Source organism: Cydia fagiglandana, chromosome 16 (genome assembly GCF_963556715.1).
Source record: "Cydia fagiglandana chromosome 16, ilCydFagi1.1, whole genome shotgun sequence".
Lineage (NCBI taxonomy): Eukaryota > Metazoa > Arthropoda > Insecta > Lepidoptera > Tortricidae > Cydia > Cydia fagiglandana.
In genome coordinates this window covers 9,345,249-9,367,284 of record NC_085947.1, presented here as the reverse complement: position 1 = coordinate 9,367,284, position 22,036 = coordinate 9,345,249, and the positions used below count along the sequence as shown (strand labels likewise).

General features: G+C 37.3%; 1 protein-coding gene and 1 long non-coding RNA gene across 3 annotated transcripts in view; one reads left to right on the top strand and one right to left on the bottom strand.

The window, feature by feature from the left end:
• Nucleotides 1–22,036, bottom strand: part of LOC134671955 (uncharacterized) — a 346,096-nt gene that overhangs the window by 283,611 nt on the left and 40,449 nt on the right. The window lies entirely within an intron of this gene.
• Nucleotides 1–22,036, top strand: part of LOC134671934 (tyrosine-protein kinase Src42A) — a 107,631-nt gene that overhangs the window by 81,707 nt on the left and 3,888 nt on the right. For both annotated transcript variants that reach the window (XM_063529805.1, XM_063529804.1), the window contains exons 4-7: nucleotides 8,785–9,112; nucleotides 10,704–10,882; nucleotides 15,500–15,656; nucleotides 20,386–20,639. In XM_063529805.1, the coding sequence (XP_063385875.1) occupies nucleotides 8,785–9,112; nucleotides 10,704–10,882; nucleotides 15,500–15,656; nucleotides 20,386–20,594 (873 nt within the window). In that variant the 3' untranslated portion in view covers nucleotides 20,595–20,639. The remainder of the gene's footprint in view (nucleotides 1–8,784; nucleotides 9,113–10,703; nucleotides 10,883–15,499; nucleotides 15,657–20,385; nucleotides 20,640–22,036) is intronic.

Sequence of the window (22,036 nt, the reverse complement as noted above, 5' to 3'; positions counted from 1 at the left end):
TCCACTTTTACCAACGGTATCGATTATATTCAAGTTCTTGTGGCTCGGTTTATCGGACTTTAATTGTTTTTGGACGAGCATCTACTTATTTTTCTAAATCTACTGTAACTAAACCGAGATGATACGTGATATCCCAACAAACAATTAGGCGACACTTAGCACTTATTTTATCACCTAAAGACATATAACGGCTGTAGAATAGCTATATACTCTAAGCTTACAGGCTCTGGTGACATCAAGGTCTTTAAGAGGTCCATGTATAGCTTTAAGATCCACAGTAGCCGTTTTGGCCGCTATAATGGATCTTAAGCAGCTAGTGATATAGCTCAAAGTGAATTCTACCACCTTAACATCTATATGAGTAATAAGCAGCTGCAATTTTCACTTAAGGTTCTAAACAGGCGATAAAAACTCTTTTATAGCTCCGTTACTCGCAATCGCTTCTTAACTCTCTTGTCTCACTTACAGTCGAAAAAAGAAGTTATGAGTCACTTTTATAGATCATGTAGTCGCAGACGGGCGTTATTCAATACCTTAGTACATCTTATAGTGTTATTAGAGTCTTACTTACAACCTAAGCCTATAGCGCCATGTTAATATGACCGATGAATCAATAAGCAAAACAAAAACTGTTAATTAGAACGTAAATACTTAATAAAAATCGATACTTTTACTCAATATAGACATAATATTAGTATTGTTGTATTTAAAACCGAACTTCACGTATATTGTGTAATTTACCGAAAATTAAATACGGTGGACCACAATTTAAAAAAATATTATATTCAGATAAATATGCAAAGGATCAGAGGCCCTTTAAAATTTTGATAGTAATACATATAGTTATTGACAGTGTAATTAATTTCGCCATCATAAATCCGCAAATAACACCGGCATCAGTGAACTAAAATAATTATTTGCTTTTAATTATCCGCCATTACATTTCACTTCAAGCTGTCACAGTGCAAGCTTACAAATAATAATACAAAATGGAAACATCTGCAACCAAAGCAGGCAGGGCTAAGGAAAAAATGTGCAATTATCTTCTTGAGTGTTACAAATATTGACTTTAAATGCTAATACCATCTAAAGCTGAAAGTATCATCTATATAGCTCTACACTACTACTCAAACAGTTAGTAGTCGCTTATTTGGCACCCTTTTAAATCCTAAGTTGTTAATCAACGCTATCACAGCACTACTTTAGCGCTCTTCTACTACAACAGTTTGTAGTCACCTATATGCAACCCATATAGCTCCTAAAGAATTAATTAACACTATTGTAGCTCCACTATACCACTCTTATGTCTCTTTTTTTATCCGCTAACCCTACTGTAGCACTGTTATAAATCTTATGGTGATAAAATTTGTGCCCAATCCGGGGTTAAAACGGGGTTATAGCCGGCTATAACTCCTATTTTTAGAGCACTAGCAACACCTAAAGAGTAAATAGGCGCTTATATAAATCTCTTCTAACCCTTAAATTTAGCGCCTAATGTTAGTTGGGATTCAACAGTATGCATAACACAACCTTGAATGGAATGTAATCGATGATTTCTTTAATACATCTGTCGATCTAAAGCCATTAGCTCCTCACCAACCGTAGGTATGTTGTTATAAAAAAACAGTGGTCAGTTTCTAAATTAGGTATTTGGTCATTATTTAAATTATATATCTCATCTCAAACACATACGGAGTTATTACGTGATGTGTTAACAGTGGCCAGCTTTAATCGACCTCTTGTTCTATCATTTACATCACTTGTCGCTTCTTTTAGTAATATTGCATTGCGCCTACGCCTGCGTAATGCATAAATTTGCAACATGCACACTAATAGATATAATAAATATGACATGGGTTTTGCCAGTTACGTATTCAGATCCATAAGATCTTTTTGAGTAAATATGCAGTGAAGAGATTTTAGGAGGGCCTGGAATCCTCCCAAAAGATACAAAAATACAAAGAACGAAAATACAAAACAGTGGAGCCTTACCACGTCAATACTGAATTTGATTTCTTGTAGGCTGATAGCGTATGTGTATCAAATATCTATAGACAGAAAACTACCTAAGTTTTTTATATGACATAAAAAAATCTATCGACGTCAGATTCATGAATGCCAAACATTTTCGCAAAGCCGCAGGAAAATCGCGAACGTTCATGAAAATATCGCTCCAGTTTCTGCCGGCCGTCGCAAGGCCGAGATGGCCCCGCTTTCGTCACGCACGCTGCGTCTACGCAACCGAACGCTCGCCTTGTGGCCACCGCTCTTTCTAACTATTGTTTCTACAATTCTTTATTTGTCAACATGAAAATACTTCATATTTGGAAATATGTATACTTATATGAGACGTACATATTTTTAATTTGTTAGTCATATAAACTTTTGTTAAGATTGTGAATGTGTTGTGTAGAAGTTAATTTAAAACGATGAATTACAATTAAACGCTCAAATCGCAATTGCATAAAAACAGATAATAAAATTATTTTGGTTTGTCCCTTAGCCTATTCTTCATAATCTTGTAACTGCTCATACTTACGTCAAAAAACCTTAGTTCAGGTGAATTCCAAAAATATTTATATTTTTGCGTGCAATGTTGTAGCGACAAGAAATTCATTTATAATACAAAGCCTCGATAATCCCTCATAATAGAAAATAATAAAAACAAAGAACATCAATTACAATTACAATATTTTCCTTCAACGTGCATCCTCGCATACAATTCAAGCGTATAAGAACCTTGGATAAAATTGCATATGTATTTATTTACGCGTTTGTACAATCTGCATTAACCGTTCGATAAGATTGGTCGATAATGTGTCTTTGACCTCAGCCCTCGACCAATCCCATTGTCATTGCCGTTTATTCTGCCTTTCGATTGAGCCCAAGGTTGCATTTTAAGTTTGAAGTCTTTAACTGGTTTTAATAAAAAAAGATGTTTATTAAACATCAAGTAACCACCGACATAATGATTTTATGAAAATATACTGAATAATCCCTTAATGTATGGTAGTTCGAAAGAACAACGACATTCGAGAACCTTATAAATTTTAACAGTATCAATACACAGTCGGATTGATTTATTTTGGATATGTTTGATAAGTTTAGTAACTTGCCTGATGAGTCATACATAACATAACAGACGTAGGCTCGCTTGTATTTGTATTATTTGATGAAGTATTATTAAACATGTCTGTCTGCCCGTCTACCACTATTTGAACGATGAATAATTAATATCGAATTTATTGTGGGCACAAACCGCACCAATCCGAAAATTCCGTATTGTTGTTACAATTAACAAATGGTTACTTCGCCGTATTCTCGATGTCATATAACTATTAAACAATTAGTGGACCAGCGTTTAATCTATTGCCCACCGCAAATGATAAAAGCTATTTTTAAACGTAAAAATAAAAACCTATTTTCTTAATTCGTTCCGGATAGATTAAGCTGTTTGGATTTCTATTTCTGTCAAGAGAATCTTAGTTGTGATTAAATTTATGATATCATTTTCAGTTTTAAGCATTGGGTATTGTGTGTTTTATTGTGAGGAAGTTATATATTATCGCCATGTTATAAATTGTTAAATGTCACGGTTAACTTAATCAATTGTTATCTTGTCTGTGAAGTTGGATTGGTATATTAAGCAAAATATTTTGATTATTTTATTTTATAAATTTTATTATTACCCAAGTAATATAAAACTTAGTGTTTTTAGTACTACTAGTCATTCCACTGTTGTTAATGTAGGTATTATACATCCATTTGTATACTTATATATTAACAATAAAATCATAAGATTTGTACGTTCGATGTTTATGACGACGATAAAATTAACAATAAATGTACCTACCATAAAACGCATTTATGCCATCATGTGACGTACATAATATATCGTTATGAACACATTGTTCATTCTATTAACTTTTCTCAACAATAGTGTGTAATTTTGTCTAATGAAGGGTGTCTCATAGTTCTAATTTTAAAAACCGTGTTATAATCGGAAACTTTATTAATTGCTTAATAACTACTAGGTACAGTCGACGTCAAAGATATGTTTAATTGTTTACACTTTTACACCTTACTCCTTTGTAATAAGGCAAAAAATGTAAACATATCTTTGACGTCAGCTGTACTACTTCTAACTATAAATTGTAGGGTACTTACCCAAATATCTACGAGTAGAAAATAAAATCAATCACTATTTATAAGGTTGATGCATTGAGTCACTGGTGTATTTTACTAATTTACCTATCATTATTATTGAGCCAGTCGTTTTACCCGTAAATGTGCGGAAAATGCTACATTATGTATCTCACAGTAAAATAAACACTATTACGACTCACTCGCGCCGGTTCCTGGTAGTGCCAGTTTAACGACATTTATATTTGTTTCAATAACAAAAACGATTGTAGTATACCTATATATATGTGTGGTGGCCGGCTTTAGAATAGCGCCAACCTTCACATAGGATAGGGTGTCGTACGAGGCGACTAAGTCCACAAACGAAGTAAGAAGCTATTTCGTCACAGGGGAGATGGTCCTCTTAGCATTGTTTTGCAATCCATCTAGGAGAAGGATACTCCAAAATAAAACCAGGAATGGAGTTTCCGTAAGGCGCGAGTGGGGTCCAACCTGAAATATGCGGCAGATTCCTGCAGCTGACCTGTCTCCACACGTATTGGCTCGCCTTTCCTGTGGCATAAGACAGTGAAGCCGAGAGGGTAATGCAGGTGCTGGGCATCCCTGCGTTTCCTTAATTCCGTCCCAGGCGGTGTAATGTATGTTACACCATAAATCGTCTGCAATAGACGTAAAGGCCAATGATGATGATATATAAAAAAAGAATTACCACCGTATTATACTTAATGCTATGCTTATATTTTATTTGTATAAGTACTAAGTATAGTAAGTAGTAGTAGTAGTAGTAGTAGTAAGTATTTTGTTTGTGTAAGTTTGGATCATATTGATCAAAGTTTTCGTTCGTGACGAAGAAATGCAATTGTAAAACTTCAAATGAACTACTGCACTAGCTAAGCCAGGGCAAACCACGACTCGAGAACGGCTGTTTCCAAAATGAAAATTGAGACCAGTCAAATCAATACCTATGGGGTCATCCATTAATTACGTCACACAAATTTCTAGGTTTTTTGACCCCTCCCCCCCTCCTTGTCACACTTGGTCACATTTGGCAAACCCCTCCCCCCTAGTGTGACGTCACATTTTTTCTACGAAATCGCCAAATTGAATTAAGTAAGTACCTAAGTAGGTATTATTAATAATTTATCAAAATATTTTTGACGATATAAATATCAGTAATTTTATAACCCAAAACTGCTTAGGAAAAAAAATTAAACGACTATAAACGATTATCGTTTTAAAAACTTGTTATTTAAATGTACAGCGAATAAAATAATTTAAATAAATTTTCGGTTACTGATGAAGTTAAAGTGACGTCACAAAGTTTGTGTTTCCCCCTCCCCCATGTCACAATATGTCACATTTTCTTGACCCCCTCCCTCCCCCTAAACGTGTGATGTAATTAATGGATGACCCCTATGTGTTTATTTATTTTACCTACTACGCTGGCTCGTTTGCCGACCCCTCACCAGACTAGTCTAAACTTCGACATTTTCTCACAGCCAGACTAGGTCCAATATGATGTATTGTATAACAATTCGTACTTTATGCAACAAACTCGGCGGTGGATTACGTCAACTCAACACTGGCCATATGTATGTAAAACATTTAGGTCTCGTTACTTAGCGTGTCTAAATGGATAAAAGTGATTTTAATGACTATGAGAGATATGAATACGATTGAGATAGAAACGTTGTAGATATAGGGTATAGATGCAATATGTAAACTGAAATAGCGATCTGTGGTTTAGATAGTTATTATGTCTAACTGCATAAAAGAAGGAGACTTCATTTAGATGTTATTCCTTTTAAGACAGTAAGAAACCAAATTTTAAAGAGATCTATATCTTAATCCCAAATCATAAATCTAAAATCAGCCTGGCATCGTCCATTGTTAATCATCAATATCATCATAGACTAGGAATCCTCTAGACCGAGTTTAGAGCAATTATTTCATGCGACCGATGATGCCAAAAATGCGGGGGGGCGCGGGACGAGGTGAGCGAGGTCTCGTGCCGTGATTGGTCCGTTCAAAGACACGGACGTCACACAAAGACACTTTCGACTCGAACATGGAGTAAAATTACCGTATGCGAGGCAGAGGGGGTAGCGCGACTATGCTAAGTCTGGAGGATGTTTTGTCTGTGTTAATCATGGCTTTTTTCGAGCATGCCATCAGCGCCCATATCGGTCCTACAGTTTTGGGCAAGACTGACACATGACCATCCTAATACCCTCATCGACTTTCGGGCTTGTGGAGGAGTGGCACCCCAAAAACAAAAAGTGAATCAAAATCTCTGTAAGTGTATATTAAAACTAAATTTCGTGCAGATTGACATGACTGAAAGGAACTTAGGTAGGTACATGTTGATTGTGATTTGATTCGTTTCACCTTTTGTAAATATTTTTTTTAGTAATAATGTGAAAGATTATGGATCCTCTACACGATGGGCCAACGGCGCCGCTCCAAGGGACGCAGCTATATATGCGGTAGAATGAGATAGCAATATCACTTACTCCCTCTAACGCATAAATGCGTCCCTTGGAGTGGCCGGCGTTGGCCCCTCGTGTAAAGGAGCCATTAGACTAATTCTCTCGCGAAAGTCGACCACTCAAAAGGGTCTCATCTCAAGTTAAACTATTCATTAACTCGAGTAACTGGTAGTGCAAAGTGCACGTATAACCGGTACGCTACCGATTTAATATTATATCAAAGACTGATAAACGTTGTCTGTCAATGTATAGTTGTGCGTGACGGGCAAACAGACAGAGCGTCGCGGTCGCTGCCCACCTGGTTTCACGTTACAACGTGGCGTGAATTAAAAAGTGCCTCCACTTCTAGAGTTACAGGACCGCTTGTACCTACTTAGGCCATTCTTCCAAACCGCTGTCCTGTTGATGATTACATATTAACTCACATTATTGACGGGTCTAACGCGAATTATATTCAATTACCTTGATTTACCGACGTTTCGACACAGGTTTCACTGGTCGTGGTCGCGGCTAACTGATGTCCCAGAGAGACAAAACAGAGATTTGTGCATCTACCCGACGAAAAGTGTATGGAAAAGTTTTGGGTAGACATCACATTTTCAAACCACCCACCACACATAATGTTAATTTATTGTCAATAGTCCGACACGCAACACTCACAATATCCACGCACCCGTCCGAAGATAGATCCTTTGGCTTTAACTTCTGTATCACTGGTTCCCAAGTTCCCAAGTTGGTTGGTTGATGATTGCCGTTGATTTATCTCTTCCCTTTTATGTCTTATTTGTCATTGAGATTGTACTAATTAAATATGTCAAATATTAACATTATAACTAATCTGTTATAAATTATCGTGTTGTTACTTGTTAGTATTTTCAAGATGTTCGAATTGATGGAAGAAATCTTAAGTAACATTCGGGCACCTTAGAAACTTCCAGCTATCTATTTACTAAGTACTTAGGCTATAACCTATAACCAAAGAAAATTGGAAAAATACGCGTTCCTCATCACAATGCAGCTATAAATCAAATTAAATTGCACTACAACTACAATGCGTCACACTCTCACACTATCAATAGTGCAAGTGACATCAGCTTATCTCATTTAATAATTGTCAGAGCTTTTACTACCTTTACTATTGTTATTGCCCTCTGACTAATTTATTCAACTCGGTGTGGTTGAACTCTAATAGTACCTAACTAAACATGTTAGTACTTCTCTCTTTGGCCGGTCCCTCATGTCTGAGGATCGTGGTCAGTATCAGGGTTGCATCTGGAGCGGATGATCTGTCTCCACCGGTTTCTGTCCAACGCGTCTCTGACGACCGTGTAGAAAGCAGAGGATGACGAGTCTTTAACTTGATCGGTCCATCTTATTGGTGAACGACCGCGTGATCTCCTGCCTTCGGTGTGTCCAATCACAATCAGTTTTCCAAACTTTCGTCGTGTTAGTACTTAATTGCTACTAAAACTGCTACGTTTAGACTAACAGGACCCGCTATTGTGTTGTGTCAGCTATTTCGTGTATGTGCCTGATTAAAGGCCGGTAGTAGATATCAACCACATTTTAAAGGCGATAGTCGATCCTCTGCACGTGATGTACGTTTTACGTTATGGAGCATTCCACGGGCTGTCCCGTATAAACGCATTGTATTTCTTGTGTTGCGACTTTTTTCTCGGCATTTAAAGCAGGCGATTATTTTTCTGTTCATGTTTTTGACCATTTGTCATAGAAAAGGAAACTCTTATACCTTTAAATCTTCAGAAACTTCGCGTTTGTACGGGACAACGGTAGACAATATCATGGAATGCTCCTTATAGGTACTGGGCAGACGTGGGATACATAATATAGGGAACTGATAAACTTTCATTTCAACAAACTTATCCTTATAAAAAGGTCTACATACATGAAAGCTAATTTTGAAATAACGGACTCCGACTGTGCAAAAAGAAAACTAAAATAATGTGCATAAAATGTCTTGGGTAGGTAATCAATAGATCTTAATTTTCGATCTGATAACCGAGTACCTGACCATACATCATAATAAATCAATCCGCCACATGTTGTCTGCCAAGTAAAACCAACTCTGTCATATTATTATATAACAATGAATACTTAAGTTAATTTATGAAAAACGCTCCATTGTTTACAGGTTGAAAAACCAGTAACGGAGGGACTTTCTCACCGAACACGCGACCAATGGGAGATCGACCGTTCCTCCCTCAAGTTCGTCCGGAAGCTCGGCCACGGCCAGTTCGGCGAAGTGTGGGAGGGCCTGTGGAACAACACCACCCCTGTCGCCATCAAGACCCTCAAGTCCGGCACCATGGACCCTAAGGACTTCCTGGCTGAGGCGCAGATCATGAAGAAGCTGCGGCATAGCAAACTCATTCAGCTCTATGCGGTCTGCACGCTGGAGGAACCCATTTATATCATCACTGAGCTAATGAAGAATGGATCTCTACTCGACTACCTTCAAGGTAAGGCCTTACGTACAATCGCCATCAGATATATCGGAGCGGCCAAGGTGTTCACAATATCTGAACACGCACTCTAGCGCCTTGATAATAGAGGCGTGCTTAGATATTTGTGACCACCTTGGGCGCTCCGACTGTACGAATTCAGCTAACCTTCGGAACCACGCGTTTATTCGAAATATAGACTATAAGTTGCCGTATTTGTTTCGTTATTATTGGCTAGTTTTATTATTTTAGCACAATTTTCAAAAGCATTGTGTTTGAAATTAGTATTATCATAATGGTTTTCTGCAGCTGTCACAATACCTAGTAATGGTAGTTTGCGAGCATAACATTACTATAGGTACCATGACACGTTTGTCTAAACAATATTTCGGATTTAGGCACGAGTTTGATAGGAGTTTCTGTAATAACGCAGCGACAATGTTTTCGTTCCACTTTTACGTTTCGCAGATTGCACGGCACAATTTACATAACTATTGGTATCTGTTAGCATTGCCTAGATCGGCAGTGTCTGCGAGAAAACAAAAGTGTTCGAGGTTAAAACAGATATTGTGTTCCGAAAACAGCTGCGGTGCCAACTTAACTTTGATTATAAAGTGCTTGATGAATCAAAATGTTGCTAAAATAGATTTTGATCTGGGTACTAGATAAGATAAGTACAGTGATAGTATTCGCATCTACTTTGATAATACATAATTAACACTGGATATCAGCAACCGCGCTACTGAACAAAAATACAAGGGTTTCCAGTAGTAGTGTTATTTATGTTAAGTAGGATGCATGAATTCTCTTATCGTTGTTTTTAAATTTATTTATCTGTCCGAATTTAGCGCGTATTTATGTATTTAAACGACTGATAAAGAAGACTGGCGCGTCACACAGCCGTAACGCGTTTAACTGATTAATTTTTAATTATTATTTTTAATTACCTACGTTATTTAAATTCGTTTCTTATTGTGAGAAAAATAAGCAGTATCTACTACTTATACAGTACGGTGCCTCTTCTTACATTTTATCTCTTTATATTATGACCTAATTTTTGTCTTGGTCAGAAAATTGTAGGGGCAGTTATGTGAAAATACTGAAAATTACATTAGCTGGGGGTGCAATATTACCGTCGTCATTAAAGAATATTTAAACGCAGTCGAAGTTGTGGGTGTGGCTGCACGCCACTTATGTAGCACGCAACTGTACGAATATTCATATGATGTTTTTCTTCAAATATGTACTATATACCTATATATCGAATAATAAGACATTTTTTATTGATAAAAACAAAGAAAGATATATGCAAACATAATAAAACTTAAAGAATAGTTGGTAAATTGGTAAAAACGGATAGGCAGGGATAGGGATAGTGAGTTTGTCAACGACTTGGGCCCTTTTTTGTCAGAGACATTTAAATATCATTTGCTGTGACAAGTTTCTTGTACACGTCATAAAAATAGACCAATCTAACGAAACAACAGATAATGTATTAAAAGCACGTTTTCCTCGCATATTTTTGTTGCGCAGTTAAATCTTACCTGCTCGTTTTTGGGCTAATCAATAGCAGTCACAACAAGGTTAAACGATTTATGATTTCTTTCAGGCAAAGGCCGCGGTCTGAAGCTGCAACAGCTGATCGACATGGCGGCGCAGATAGCGGCCGGCATGGCGTACCTCGAGTCCCAGAACTACATCCACAGAGATCTCGCCGCCAGGAACGTGCTCGTCGCCGACGCCAACATCGTCAAGATCGCCGACTTCGGCCTCGCCAGGCTAATCAAGGTAAAATAAGTTTTATAATATGATCAACACAACGCAAATAGATAAAGACAGACAAGGGATAAAACGAGTCAGGTAAAAGAAGACCCAGATAGTCAGCATGGCGTACCGCGAGTCCTAGAACTACATTCACAGAGATCTCGCCGAAATTAACTTAACTCATTCTAAAACAGATAGATACTTTACTCGATGTGCTACCAATTACCACGTCATTTCTACTAAGAGTCGTCTGACAAATACTCCAAAAATCTAAAAATGATATCTAAACGTATGAACATAGATTTTCTCATTGCGTTAGATTTATATTTCGTGCAGTAAAATTCAATAAATTGTAGACCATTCATTCCATTCTTATGTCCAGTTTAATCCACTTTATATTGTCCTGAAAAAAAATCCCTGTACCCGTGCTCGTGGATTCATTATTACTACAACAATTACCCAATGCTGTTGACAATAATTATTACTACAACAATTACTTTATTCGATGCCTTTGTCCAAAGATCGCATCTTAGTGTTCAGTATTCATTTAGAGTCTTGTTAAGTAGAAACAAATGATGGACTCTGTCCAGAGTCTATCGTGACATCGTAATATTATAACGTTCAGTCACCCGCAATCATCTATAAATAACGGTTCATTTTGATCTGACGTGTACAAATTAACTTTATAGCAAACAAATACATACCTAGAGCCTTGGCAAACGTTGAACGGACATGAACTTGTTACATTCAAAGAACCTGTCAAACCGACCCAATTCTGAATATACATATTCATTTTCTAAGGAACACAGTCCGTGAATCATGTTAGTACTTAGCACATAACTGATTGATGTGACGTTGGCATGTGGTGCTTGAATAGCCTAACTTTAATAGACATCATACAAGCATACTTAGGGCGCGTTCACAGTCCGCGCAGCGTCTACCTTAATGTAAATGATTTAAATCAGCGGTCGGCAACAGGCGGCCTGCGAGCCTCCCTGGTTATTCTGTGTGTAATATTGACAAACAACAATGTCTGATAACGTCATAAATATTAACAAAGTGCGGCCCGCGTTCACTTCGTTAACTACTATGTGACCCTTGGCTGCTAAAAGGTTGCAGACCGCCGATTTAAATCATCGTAAAAGTGCTAGACTTGACTTGCGAGCAGAAGCTCATACGTCGGCATGACACATGTTAGTATGCAGCATACTTATAAATCACTCAGGTTATGCTCAGTAATATTTTAGAGAACATAATGACATAACACAACAGACAGTTTGACAGTTGACGATCTTTCTCTATTGTGTTTGTGTATGTCATTTCAAGACAGCGTGACTAAATTATAATCTACATTTTCATGTAAGGAAATGCAAATGTGCTCGTTGCTATGATTTCATGGACAACATTTAATGCCATCCGTAATTGTCTATTAGAACAATCATTGTGTGTAAATACATAACAAAACGAACTAATTTAGTTCCACTGAGAACTATTATTTAAATGATTAATATTTACATTTAACAAGATCCTATTATGTCCATTTAATGTTTACGTTTTTTTCCCAGAATACAGGAAATGGAAAAATCCATGTTCATAATCGTTTAATTTCAAAACACTAGAACGCTGGGAAAACTCGCTCGTTCGCAGCAAATCGCCTATCTGTGGTCATATAATGAACATGAACAACGTGACACGTTCCATTCATCGTTAAAGTTCAAGTGTGCAGTGATGTCACACGTTCCGATACAAACTTCATTCATCTTTATGTCGCCAACCTATTTCTGGCCGAGATAAAGCTAAGTGGCTTTACGTGCTTATTGGTCGTGAATCATCGCGTGTTTACCGCTAGTTTGTTGGAACTAAGGGCATAAATTAGAGTAATTACAGTGTAATTACTTTGCGAGATTGACTTCCGAAAGTCCCGAGACCCAGAAGGCGTACCGCGAATATCGAAATTTCGTTATCTGCCTCTCTATCGCTCTTGTACATTCGATTTACCCAGTAGGCCCTCAATACTAGTCAAGATATGAAGGAAGTAAAGGCAAAAGGGAAGCAACTTTACTATTGATTGTCTATTTCAATTAACAGTCTCAGCATCTAGGTGTTTTAGGTTAGGCAACTTGCACGTTACTTACATCCATTGATACACGTTTATCAGACGAGTATCTAATTAGAAGTACTATGTATTTCCATTACTAGGAGACACATTCTAATTTGGTGTTCATCATATTTTGATAAAACCTTGGCCGGGAGCACCAATCAGCATTAGCGGCTCACGCTGGTTGGTGTTGACGAAATGCAACCAGGAGTCGCCTCATAAGGAATTTCGCTTGCTCATTTGGTGCCACGACTCTAGGCCGTATCAAAATGAGATCATAAATTTAAAAAATATTAAAATAGAATCAGCAACCAGGCTTGAACCATGTGCATCAGTACTTTTATTGTATGTAAATCTGCCCACCACAGCACGTGATCTTCCATGTGATAAACAGGTCTAAACCGCATCTCAACCGCGTCTAGATGCGTCAGAGACCAATTCCTACACCACAATATTGCTAGGAAATTCACAATTATACTTTCGTATGATAAAAATTACTAAGGAAATTAAAAATCATTCACAGCTATTGGTTTAATTTTATATGTATTTAGAGTAGAATACTAATGAGATAACGACAGCAATCGTATTAATTAATAGCAATATAAATGAGTCATCATTGCATTATAAAGTAATATTATGTCTCGAGCGCTGGTGGCCTAGCGGTAAGAGCGTGCGACTTGCAATCCGGAGGTCGCGGGTTCAAACCCCGGCTCGTACCAATGAGTTTTTCGGAACTTCTGTACGAAATATAATTTGATATTTGCCAGTCGCTTTTCGATGAAGGAAAACATCGTGAGGAAACCTGCATGCATCTGCGAAGAAATTCAATGATGTATGTGAAGTCCCCAACCCGCATTGGGCTAGCGTGGGGACTATAGCCCAAGCCCTCTCGCGCTCGAGAGAAGGCCTGTGCCCAGCAGTGGGACGTATATAGGCAATATTATATATTATATTATTATGTCTCGCCTTCAATCACTACACCTTATAAAACAAAGTACATCGCTGTGTCTGTCTGTATGTTTGCGATAAACTAAAAACTACGGAACGGATTTTCATGCGGTTTTCACCTTAGGTTTTCGGTTTTAATAAACAACATCACTACGTAGTTCACCGAAGGAAATCGAACCTAATTAAATTATCGCCTCTTGTTCGCTTGTTGGGTTAATGTTACCGGGTTTTATTCTTATCAACTAAACTAGTGAATGATTTCAAATTTTTTGTTACGCTTCTCATAGTTAAGTTTGTCATGGCTAGATCTTTTTTATTCAAAGTCTAACAGACACATTAGTATTCTTTGATGCTAGATTTAAAAGCCAAATTTACCTAGCATGTCGCGAGCTATTCTCTTACAAATTTTGTTCTACGGCCGTCGATCTAAGAAGATGCAATGAAAGGAACAAGATAATTCCCGTCTGCATTACAAGAACACATAATAAATAATAAATAAATAAATATTATAGAAAATTTTTACACAAATTGACTAAGCCCCACGGTAAGCTCAAGAAGGCTTGTATTGTGGGTACTCAGACAACGATATATGTAATATATAAATACTTAAATACATAGAAAACAACCATGACTCAGGAACAAATATCTGTATCATCATACAAATAAATGCCCTTACTGGGATTCGAACCCAGGACCATTGGCTTCGCAGGCAGGGTCACTACCCACTAGGCCAGACCGGTCGTCGATAATATGTGTTTTATTACAACAATACACTTCTCATCTTGTCTCGTAACACTGACAGTAGACAAGTGTTTATAAAATATTTGGAGCTCGACACGTCAACCTGCTTACAACAATAGGTATGAAATGTAAATTAGAAATTTAACACCGGCCAACCGTTTCGCAAGAACAACAATGACAGTCTGTGATTTTTATATTTATTTTGCAGTCGCGTGAAATATCAATTTAATTATGGTATGAAATCTTATAAGCATATGCTCGTTACTTATTTCATTTATCAATCTGTATTGTGTAATAAATGTAATGATTCTATAGGTCTCTGGTCAACCTATACCGGCTATACCTGGTTTCGAAGGATGAGAAGTAAACTTTACAGAAATAGTGAAACGTCCATAATTATTACTAAAACTTCATTTTTTCCCCCAGTACAGAACTGTTTTTTAATTCCTGGTGATGATTTTTCTCTCAGTGTGCTTCACACTTGTACAATTCGGCTCGGGTCGTCCTAATACAACGCAACTCGATTCGCTTGCACTTAGGACGACGCCATACGCATGCAATATTCTGCCTTGATTGATAACAACTCAAAAATTAATGATAATTTATTTTTTAACACGTAGTTAAGACATAATTACAACTGTGACTTGTGGCTACTTGGCCATTGGTTATCGTATAACCTACCATTTTGGAATAAAATCCGGACACACGCACCTCCAGCGCTCAAGGCCGGAAAGCGAGACTTGATCACCCGTAAAAAAATCTTTAAAAAGTCTTCGCATTGTAAATTTCCTCTACCAGTGAATACCACTGAACCTGAGTTGTAATTTTAACGTTACCTTATTATTGTTGAACAGGAGGATGAATACGAGGCGCGCGTAGGCGCCCGGTTCCCGATCAAGTGGACCGCGCCAGAGGCCGCCAACTACAGCAAGTTCTCCATCAAGTCCGACGTGTGGTCCTTCGGCATCCTCCTCACCGAGCTCGTCACCTACGGCCGAATACCTTACCCTGGTGAGATAGCTCGAATATCAAGCTGCTATAGTACACCTAGGCAGGCGTGGCTCACTCCGCGATTTTGTCGCTTTGCAACAGTTAGCTACAAGTACATCCGTCCCATACCAATTTTGGTGGCTGGCCATAAGCCGCGCGGCGCTGTCGCCACCTAGCGGTCATATCTGTCCTAATCGTAACAGACGCGTTTTGTAAGAGAGTGAATCTACCTAATACTATTATTATTTTATGCGAATATGCCCATGACATGAGGCCCACTACGCTGACAATTGTCGGCGACCGACATGTCGGCTATAGTTCCTTTTTGTAGCATTAGTATAAAGGTAAACAATCTTGACGTGTTTTTTTCTAATGCTAAAATACATAAAACCGAACTATAACAATGCGACATTTGTCGAGTACAAGGTGAAGTACGCTAAAAGGTAAGTAAGCTAGGTTACTCCTTTGTAAAGTCTGTGCGAAAAGAAAAGAGTCGTGGAATGTATTGGTCCCATACTCTAATAAGGTGAAAATGTTAACATATATTTGCCGTCGACTGTACAGCATTCGCAAATAGCGCTCGTTATAATGTGGGCGTTCGCAACCGAAAGTGGGCAGACATCTGCTTTCATACCTAAACTTTTAAATTACAATGCTGCTGTTTCATAACATGACAAGATACCTAACATAATCATATGCATAAACTAGCCCGAGTCAAATATTTACCTGTAGTTGATTATACCGCGCGATCGGGTTATTGCCACTAGTTACCACCAAGTTCTTACCAGTGGTAACTTATGGGAATTTTTTTCCCACCTTTTACCACTGGTTACCACCAAACCGAGTTGGTGGTAACTACTGGGAATTATTTTTCCCAGTAGTTCCTATGGTAAAATATCGGAATAAAATTCCCAGTTGTTACCACTGGTAAGAACTTGGTGGTAACTAGTGGGAATAACCCGAAATCGCGATAAAAAATATTGGCTGTTACAATAAAATTGTTAATGGTGTGTGAAACCAGAAATGTCTGCGAACGATGCTATTAAGCTTAGAAACAAATTCATTAATTTTTGTATTACTATTGATAGTCACGAAATAATCTTAAGTAAACAGAAATAAATACGATGACTAATTGCTTAATTACCGTGTAATGTACCTTTACGGAACGTGTCTAACGATTTGATTCGCTACTTATCATAGAATAGGTTGTATGTATAATGCTCACGATAAGCAATATGTTCTAATGATTTCATCATGTTCCCATTTTTCATGTGGTGTATGTAGACTGTATTTGCGAATTTCCGAAGCATCGAAACGGAGTTAAAAATTTTCAATAATGTAACGATAATTAAGATAATTTACAAAAATGTCACTTGCGTATTAAACGTGGTCATTGAACTATAGCGTCATAAAATATTGAGAATTTTACTTTCTATAGCTTGTATTTTTATGTAAAGGTACCTAATAGCGCGTCATTCGCGATGTTTTTGCACGCGGGCATATCGTAGTCACGGTTCTCTTATTTATTGCCGAAAATGGTATGGCCGATTATCACTTTCCAACTCACGTTTGGCGGAATTTTATTTCGCCGAATTTTCATTTCCCAAGTTATCAAATGGTTTTTTTTTCATTTTCCAACCGCACAGTTATCAACTAAACGTTTAGTCTGTGTTTTATAATGTCAATTTTCAAAATGCCAACTTTCATGTCGTAGAATGTTTTAGTTTGCATAATATACACTTAGTTGTTTATTATCTACCAATTGTTTCATTTGGTCAGACTGTGCGAAAGGGGGGCCGTTTTGTAGGAATAACTTTTCTCTAAAATCAAAAATGGCCGAGATATTTGACACCAAAGTTGGGATATTTGACCCAAAAGTTGCGACAGCGCCGCGCGCTGTCGCCACCTAGCGGTCATATCTGTCCTAATCGTAACAGACGCGTTTTGTAAGAGAGTGAATCTACCTAATACTATTATTATTTTATGCGAATATGCCCATGACATGAGCCCCACCACGCTGACAATTGTCGGCGACCGACATGTCGGCTATAGTTCCTTTTTGTAGCATTAGTATAAAGGTAAACAATCTTGACGTGTTTTTTTCTAATAAAACCGAACTATAATAATGCGACATTTGTCGAGTACAAGGTGAAGTACGCTAAAAGGTAAGTAAGCTAGGTTACTCCTTTGTAAAGTCTGTGCGAAAAGAAAAGAGTCGTGGAATGTATTGGTCCCATACTCTAATAAGGTGAAAATGTTAACATATATTTGCCGTCGACTGTACAGCATTCGCAAATAGCGCTCGTTATAATGTGGGCGTTCGCAACCGAAAGTGGGCAGACATCTGCTTTCATACCTAAACTTTTAAATTACAATGCTGCTGTTTCATAACATGACAAGATACCTAACATAATCATATGCATAAACTAGCCCGAGTCAAATATTTACCTGTAGTTGATTATACCGCGCGATCGGGTTATTGCCACTAGTTACCACCAAGTTCTTACCAGTGGTAACTTATGGGAATTTTTTTCCCACCTTTTACCACTGGTTACCACCAAACCGAGTTGGTGGTAACTACTGGGAATTATTTTTCCCAGTAGTTCCTATGGTAAAAGATCGGAATAAAATTCCCAGTTGTTACCACTGGTAAGAACTTGGTGGTAACTAGTGGGAATAACCCGAAATCGCGATAAAAAATATTGGCTGTTACAATAAAATTGTTAATGGTGTGTGAAACCAGAAATGTCTGCGAACGATGCTATTAAGCTTAGAAACAAATTCATTAATTTTTGTATTACTATTGATAGTCACGAAATAATCTTAAGTAAACAGAAATAAATACGATGACTAATTGCTTAATTACCGTGTAATGTACCTTTACGGAACGTGTCTAACGATTTGATTCGCTACTTATCATAGAATAGGTTGTATGTATAATGCTCACGATAAGCAATATGTTCTAATGATTTCATCATGTTCCCATTTTTCATGTGGTGTATGTAGACTGTATTTGCGAATTTCCGAAGCATCGAAACGGAGTTAAAAATTTTCAATAATGTAACGATAATTAAGATAATTTACAAAAATGTCACTTGCGTATTAAACGTGGTCATTGAACTATAGCGTCATAAAATATTGAGAATTTTACTTTCTATAGCTTGTATTTTTATGTAAAGGTACCTAATAGCGCGTCATTCGCGATGCTTTTGCACGCGGGCATATCGTAGTCACGGTTCTCTTATTTATTGCCGAAAATGGTATGGCCGATTATCACTTTCCGACTCACGTTTGGCGGAATTTTATTTCTCCGAATTTTCATTTCCCAAGTTATCAAATGATTTTTTTTTCATTTTCCAACCGCACAGTTATCAACTAAACGTTTAGTCTGTGTTTTATAATGTCAATTTTCAAAATGCCAACTTTCATGTCGTAGAATGTTTTAGTTTGCATAATATACACTTAGTTGTTTATTATCTACCAATTGTTTCATTTGGTCAGACTGTGCCAAAGGGGGGCCGTTTTGTAGGAATAACTTTTCTCTAAAATCAAAAATGGCCGAGATATTTGACACCAAAGTTGGGATATTTGACCCAAAAGTTGCTGTGTAATTACGTTTTTTAGGTTGTTGAAAAAAAAAATAACCTCGAAGACTAAGGCGGGACCTTTAAAGCTAGTCTTCTAACCTAACCATATCCAAGTCGGCTCTGCCCAGGAAGGTCTTGCTCGCTCGCTTCGCTCGCTCGCTGCCACTGGCTTCAAATATTATTTATTTTATTTTATTTTTTATTTTATTTATTTCCACACTTACAACTATCTTTACAGGTGCTAAACCTAAGACAATAGTGCAACTATTAACATATATAATTATATATCTATCTAACATATGTATATCTCTAATTGATGTTATGTCGCATATAACATAATATGAACAATGTGGACTTAAATAAACTAAATTAATGTGGAATTAAAATATACACTATAAAAAGTCGAACAACTCGGCCTTTTTTTATTTTTTGGTATGTATCTTTTTCTTATTTGTAACTTGCCTAATGTATGAAAAGTGAACTGTAGCTTCAACGAAACGTTATTCGTCCAAGAGTTGTTCGACCAAGTGCAAGATTTGACAAATGATAAGTCTCCCAAAAGTTTAGAGGCGTTATAATAATCTGCTTTACAATAATTCTACCAATTGAAACGTTGTCATACAAAAATTTGCTAATCGGTAGTTGTCAAAGTGAAACGTCGGCGAAATGTTGGTTGGCAAATGAAATTCCGCCAAAAATAGTTCTGCGAAAAGGCAGAACAACCGTAGTTACTTCCTAGTATAGTTTACAACTTATTAGCAAGATCTAGACGAATGTTAACCCTTTATAAATCCTAAGGGTATCAGGAATTATGCAAAATTGAACCCTACCACTTTAAGGTAAGGGCATTTATTTATATGATAATACAGATATTTGTTCCTGAGTCATAGTTGTTTTCTATGTATTTATATATTGTATATGTCTTTGTCTGGTCTGAGTACCCACAACACAAGCCTTCTTGAGCTTACCTACTTACTATAGACCGACCGCTTAAATGAGCCCTCGCCTACGCGGTACGGGGCGACGGGGTAGGATGACAAAAGGTAGCGGAGAAGGTGCGGGCGCCGTACGCCTGCCGCCCGCACCTTCCCCGCCACTTTATACCTTACCTGTCAATTTGTGTAAAAAATAATGTCCTATAATATTTATTTATTTATCCACAGGCATGACGAACGCCGAAGTCCTGCACCAGGTGGAGCACGGGTACCGCATGCCGTGCCCGCAGAACTGCCCCGCGCCGCTGTACGAGATCATGCTGGAGTGCTGGCACAAGGACCCGCTCAAGCGGCCCACCTTCGAGACGCTGCAGTGGAAGCTCGAGGACTTCTTCACCATGGACAACTCCGAGTACAAGGAGGCGTCCGCCTACTGAGCCAGGCCTTCCCTGCCGCCCCACCGACACGCGCACCAGCATCATGTATGTAACGTTATTCGATATGCTACTGCTGCTGGTTAGATCTAATGGGTCTATGAGGCGGCTGGGCCCCAGCCCCATTTGACGGAGTGGTCGTGAGCCCCCCATTGCCCCCATTTTGGAAATTTGCCTCGGGCCCCAGTTGGTATATAGTTACGACACTGGTCTCTGACCAGACTTCTATAGCTGTATAATAATATGCCAAATGTTGCACATCATATTATAGTTCGTTTTTTTAAGCATTAGAAAAAAGGTAAACAATCTTGACATGTCTTGACATGACAATTATGAATCATATACGATTACATATTTACATTCTTTTGCTTTCATAAGTAATAGTTACTGATTTTTAAAAAAACGTTTATCGATTAAAAGACACGTCAAGATTACTTACCTTCTTTCTAATGCTAAAAAACGAACTATAAATAAAAATATTATCTAATGTATCATTAATACGTTAGTGTGATGTCGCAGAATATACCAAACACATTATTTTACTTGATTTGATTAATATTATAGTTTGTTTTTTTTAGCATTAGAAATTAGGTAAACAATCTTGATGTGTCTTTTAAATATAAAACACATTTTAAAAATAAGTTACGGCAAATATGTAACCATTATGAATCTAATACGATCTTTTATATTGTTCTGCTTTCATAAGTAATAGTTATTGATTTTTAAAAAGCGTTTTTCAATTAAAAGACATGCCAAGATCGCTTACCTTCTTTCAAGTTCTTTCTAATGCTAAAAAAAACGAACTATAATTATGACAATTATTCCGTTATAGTAAATGTATTTAGTAAGTATACTGCAATAAAGTTCATTATTACTAGAACTTGATAATGTAATGAATCACTACCACATGGTGCATTATTTGCAATTATGAATGAGAAGTATGAGAATAGTAGTAGCACATACTTTGTTAATAATATGTGCACGCGGCAGATAGCGAGCAAATAAGTGGATTCGGCACGTTGTAGAAACGTGGACCCCTTATACGTCTTACAATATTGTATGCCTCGAAGAATGCTAAAGAATTAACGTATTTTATGTTGTAAAACGTAATTGCTAGTAATATGTTAATTGAAGTTTAATTTATAGCTAATTATGTTGCAATGTAATGTGTTTAATAAAAATAAAGCTTAGTTTAACGCACGCTACTATTATATGCTCACAATATCATACGATAGTATATTATGAACTCTTACAATATTATTATTAGTTTGATTAGATACTATTTATGGGTATTGGTTGAGAACGAACATGTATGTACATATTTCACGTCATTAACACTCATAAATCTCATAATTTCTTACGTACCCCAGCTTCACTATTTTTTTCTGAGGCTAGTAAAGTAAAAAGTATATCGTAGAGGATTGTAACACTGCATCGCTACGCTT